The sequence below is a fragment of the Saccoglossus kowalevskii genome, chromosome 2, assembly GCF_978046115.1.
Source record: "Saccoglossus kowalevskii chromosome 2, keSacKowa6.1, whole genome shotgun sequence".
Lineage (NCBI taxonomy): Eukaryota > Metazoa > Hemichordata > Enteropneusta > Harrimaniidae > Saccoglossus > Saccoglossus kowalevskii.
Window position 1 is genome coordinate 23,025,406 of NC_140642.1, and position 4,658 is coordinate 23,030,063.

Sequence of the window (4,658 nt, forward strand, 5' to 3'; positions counted from 1 at the left end):
ACGTTAGCTTCACGTTCATGTCCCTTCCATGATAACAGCCGAAAACATATTGCTTGTTTTTTACCGGTTTTCATTGGCAACCGAAGTATTTTTATTTTGTAAACAAATTTTCGTCTGCTATTTTTATTCAGTTAAAATCGTTCAGCAACATTTTTGGCATATTAGGTGTACATCACATGGAATACTACAATTGAGAGAACTTGATGTATGTTGACTGATTTTTATCATAGTACGAAGTACCAGGAAGTTACTCAGTTCCAAATACTACCGGTAACACCTGAGCGGAGCGAAACAGTCACACGGCGCAGTCAACAAAGACGCTTACAGTGAGTGTAAAGTAATAATATTATGATTGTTTCCCCGATAAGCTTCGAGTGATATTTACAGTTGTGACAATGTTTCTGTTTAAAACTAGTGTTCGATTTCAACTGTTATTGGCGCCAATATTGCCTAAATGTGTAATTAGTGAAGGATCAATGCAAACCAAAACCCAATCGTAGAAATGCAGGTGAATCAGCTTGGGAGAGTATATCGTTCTGGCAAACCTGTCAGTGGAGACCTCGGATTTCTCCTAGTGAACGACATCAGTGAAAACGGGGGTGACAAGTCAAGTGGTTATATTCCTAGAGGAGTGGTACAGCGCACTGCCGATAAATTCAAGTTTTCCAGGTATAGTGTAAAACGAATTTGGAACCGTTACGTCGAAAATGGTACATGTGAAGCAGCAAAACGAGAAACTGGGAGGCCAAAGAAACTCATTGAGAATGACGTCGCCTACCTGGAAAGCCTGAAGACAAACGAACCTTCCATAACGTATAAAGAAATGAAACAACAATTTGAACAGTTTTCGCCAACTGTAGTGTCAAAGATGACGATATGTCGCGCAGTGAAGACTGCTTTCGCAGGTGGAAAGTGGACGTACAAACGAACAACAAAATCTGCTGAGCAGAGATTCACATTGAGAAATTTGCGGTATACCCAGGCATACTTGGACACCATGCATAATATCGATCCATGGCGACTGAAATTTATGGACGAAAGCGGTTTTAGGGTTACCACTACTGCGAATCCTAATTATGGACATGCTTTGGTGGGCCAGCGATGTGTACAATTTGCTCGGTACGACCCCAATCCTAATATTACATTGAACTTGCTAATAGGATTGCAGGGGGTGGCTCACATTGAAGTCCTTGATGGAGCTTCAAATTCGATGCACTTCGCAGACTTCATTTGGCAGTGTGTAGAGACAGTTGACGAGTACGGTGTACCCGCCCTTCAACCAGGTGACTTCCTAGTGCTCGACAACGCACCAATCCATCACAGTGAGATCGCACAAACGCTCAATATGTGGCTTAATACACAGGGAATAGAAGTCATTTTCACACCAACTTATTCGCCTGAATTTAATCCAGCTGAATTTTGCTTCGGCAAAGTGAAAAAAACACTGGAGCGACCCCCACTATCTATACTTGCATACCACAACTTGGGCGTTGCGATTTATTCCGCTGTGGAAGAGGTGTCCGGTGCAGATGTACGCGGATTTTTTGAAGCAACCGGATATTTGTTTGTTCAGTGAAACCTTCGTTTATTTTAGGGGTTGGCAATTAGAGTTATTCCCTGAATTTGATACGTCCTATAGTTTCTATCGGGCCATTCTTGAATGTTGTGTTGAATAGTTTCCATGTGTGCAACATTATACGCAGGGCTGATAATAACAACATTTCGTAGAACATATTTTTATTGTATACACTAATAAAGTACAGCTATAATTACTTCACAAACATACTTTTGACTGGAAGCCGTTTTTTGTATGTGTTATGTTCACACAGTATGTTGTCAAGAAAACAAATTTGACAAATAAATGATCATATAATACTAACATGTTAAAACGACGCATTATTAATGGAATGACTGTTTTTGCTGAATTGCCGATTGTTTCCCTCCGTGAAAACTGTTAATTGAAAGTCATCGAGTCGATAATAATGTCCAAAGGGAGCCATATATAAAACTAAATGTAGCCCAGTGACAGCAATTATTGATGTCTTTATAATAATACAGTAATTAGATTAACAACACTGATAGGTCGTACCTATTCCATGAGTGCTGGCCTGTGAGAAAGAGGCGGAAAACTACCACTGAAATTTTTTTTTAAAAAAATGAATATAATAAATGATTTCAAGGAAAACTGCAAAAACACTTGCAGGAACAATGTGCGTTACCATATCGTCAACTTGAAGGCGTATTCTTTGATTTTAATGTTGCGCAAGGGTCTTTTAATAAAAAAAACCCACATTAATGCCTTCATTTAATTCAGTGTATTGTTCTAATCTAATCTATTCTAATAAAATATAACTTCAAAACAAAGCAAATTGACAACAGGTTGAACACAGTGAATCATGTACTAAGTATTATAATAGTTAAAATAATGAGGTGTCCGTACAAAATAATGGTATGGTGGTACGGTATGATTTCATGTCTGAATTGTTAATGTTCATCTGGTGGTGGCGGCGGTGGTGGTATCGGTGACGGTGGTCTATCCGGAAGCGGAGGGGACACAGAAGGTTGAACTGTCGGCAATAGTGGTTGTACATACCGCCGTAGCTGTGGTTGAACTTGTAATGGTTGTGGTTGATCAGGAGATTGTACTGAATGAATATGTGACGGGTACACTTGGGGGGTACTACATGTGTTAGCACATGGATAATAGCCGTACATGTTTGCATTCATACCAGGCATATAAGGATACGAGTATTGGTAGTACTGGGACCACGGAGAATAGACACTTTGTGGTGATGTCACCGGGGTGGGCATCATATGTGTAGATTGAGACGAACTACTAAGTTGTAGAGCTTGTTGAATTTGTTTTTCTTCCTCATAGCTGGTTTGAGGATACAGTTCAGAATGAGTACTGCTAATTTTATTCTGATCCGTTTCAGTTTTCAGTAAATCGTGGCCGGAAACTCCAAGCAAACGTTGACGAGGTGTTTTTTCAGGGAACTTTATTTTGTATACTGGATTATTTTCCAAACGTTCGCGAACTCTGTCTTTTGGTTTCGCGGCTTTACCCTTTTGTAAGTGAGCAAGTTCATATTCAGAAATGATACCAGGGAATCGACGATATTCCTGTTTTATTTGTTTTGGTACTTTGCCATGATAATGCTCATTCAAAATTCTGGCATGTTTGTTTATTAACCACTGCTTCGGTGTATCACCGGTTACAGTTGCAACCAAGTACTTGGACGGGTTACTATTGATCAACCAACTTTCGATTTGCCGCTCGAATGTAGACAAAACCTTATTCTTCGTGTCTATTTTCTGCTGGAGCTCGAGCTCTTTCTTCTTTATATTTTTAGAAAGATCGTCACGCTGTTTACCTAAACTAATCAATGTAGTTTTCTCCGTGGCATGGTCGGGGTGGTTGATGTCCCCACAAATTTCTGCTGAACAACAGGATTCGTATGGACAATTTCGCCGAGTATGAGAGTCACGAAGATGACATTTTCCACAACGTTTTTTCGTTGAATCTTCGGGTACACATTTGGCATATTTGTCATTTTGGTCACAGATCTGGGTTTGAACTGTTGTCAGTTCTACTTTCATATCATTCAATTCTCTTTCTTTCATTTTGATTGCTAGCTCGAGCGGTGATTGGTAAACAAAATGTTCGCGTTCATCAGGGTCACTTGATTCCTGTTCTTTGTTTTTCTCTGTATCATCTAATTTGCCATCACATTCAAACCTCAACCGTTTCGGCACGCTAGTTTGCTCCCTGTAAACATGGGAACTGGCGCTGGGGGCCGGTGAACACCCTTCAACGACAGACACCTTTATCCGCCTGTATTCAGCGCCGGCAACTGTCTTCGCACAGCGAAACAATTCCGTCATGTCCAGTTCATGATTGGAGAGTGTCATCGTGGTCCCTTCGTCATTTTGGTACTGGATCTGAAACTCTAAACACTGTAACGAAGGAACTTGTTCCTTGATATATTCGATGAACTCACCATAGCTGAACGTTTCCCTGATGTAAATATGTCTTGATTTATTCCAATAATTTACTTGGACTTGATAAGACCATGGAGGTAGAAACCTCCATGATAAGACATGGTCAGAATTGAACTATGTTCTGAACGCCTCGATCTGAAATCTGATTCGGTTGATTATTGTAAATCACAGGAGGGGCACCCGCAACCCCATCACACACATTCTATGATATGGTAATGAAGCGTAAACTATGTTATGCTACAACTGTTTATGTATATAATGCTAATTCCTTAATAATAATTAATTCCTATTTAGTGCGATGTGTGTAGATATGACTACGTGTGCGATTTGTTAACTGAGACTGAACTAAATTTAACAGTCCCTTTACTTGAAAATGGACTCGCCCGTGACGTCTGGATCGCGTCCACTCTAAAAATAATATTCTACCGGACCAAAGGCAAACATTGTAGCAAAACTGTAAACATCACTCGGTGCTCTCGGGGGAAACAATCATAATATTATTACTTTACACTCACTGTAAGCGTCTTTGTTGACTGCGCCGTGTGACCGTTTCGCTCCGCTCAGGTGTTACCGGTAGTAAAGATTACCAACGTCAAATGAGCAACATTTGACTGGTAATCAAGATTCATGTAATCCATGGCTAACAAGCAACATCA

The 4,658-nt window shown here is 40.1% G+C and overlaps 1 protein-coding gene across 1 annotated transcript; it reads left to right on the forward strand.

Annotated features, from left to right (window-relative positions):
• Window positions 1-502: 502 nt before the first annotated feature.
• On the forward strand, window positions 503-1,576 carry LOC146748603 (uncharacterized). The gene has a single exon (XM_085505383.1). It carries the CDS (start codon window positions 503-505, stop codon window positions 1,574-1,576), a length of 1,074 nt encoding a protein of 357 aa, XP_085361509.1.
• The last annotated feature ends 3,082 nt before the right edge of the window (window positions 1,577-4,658 follow it).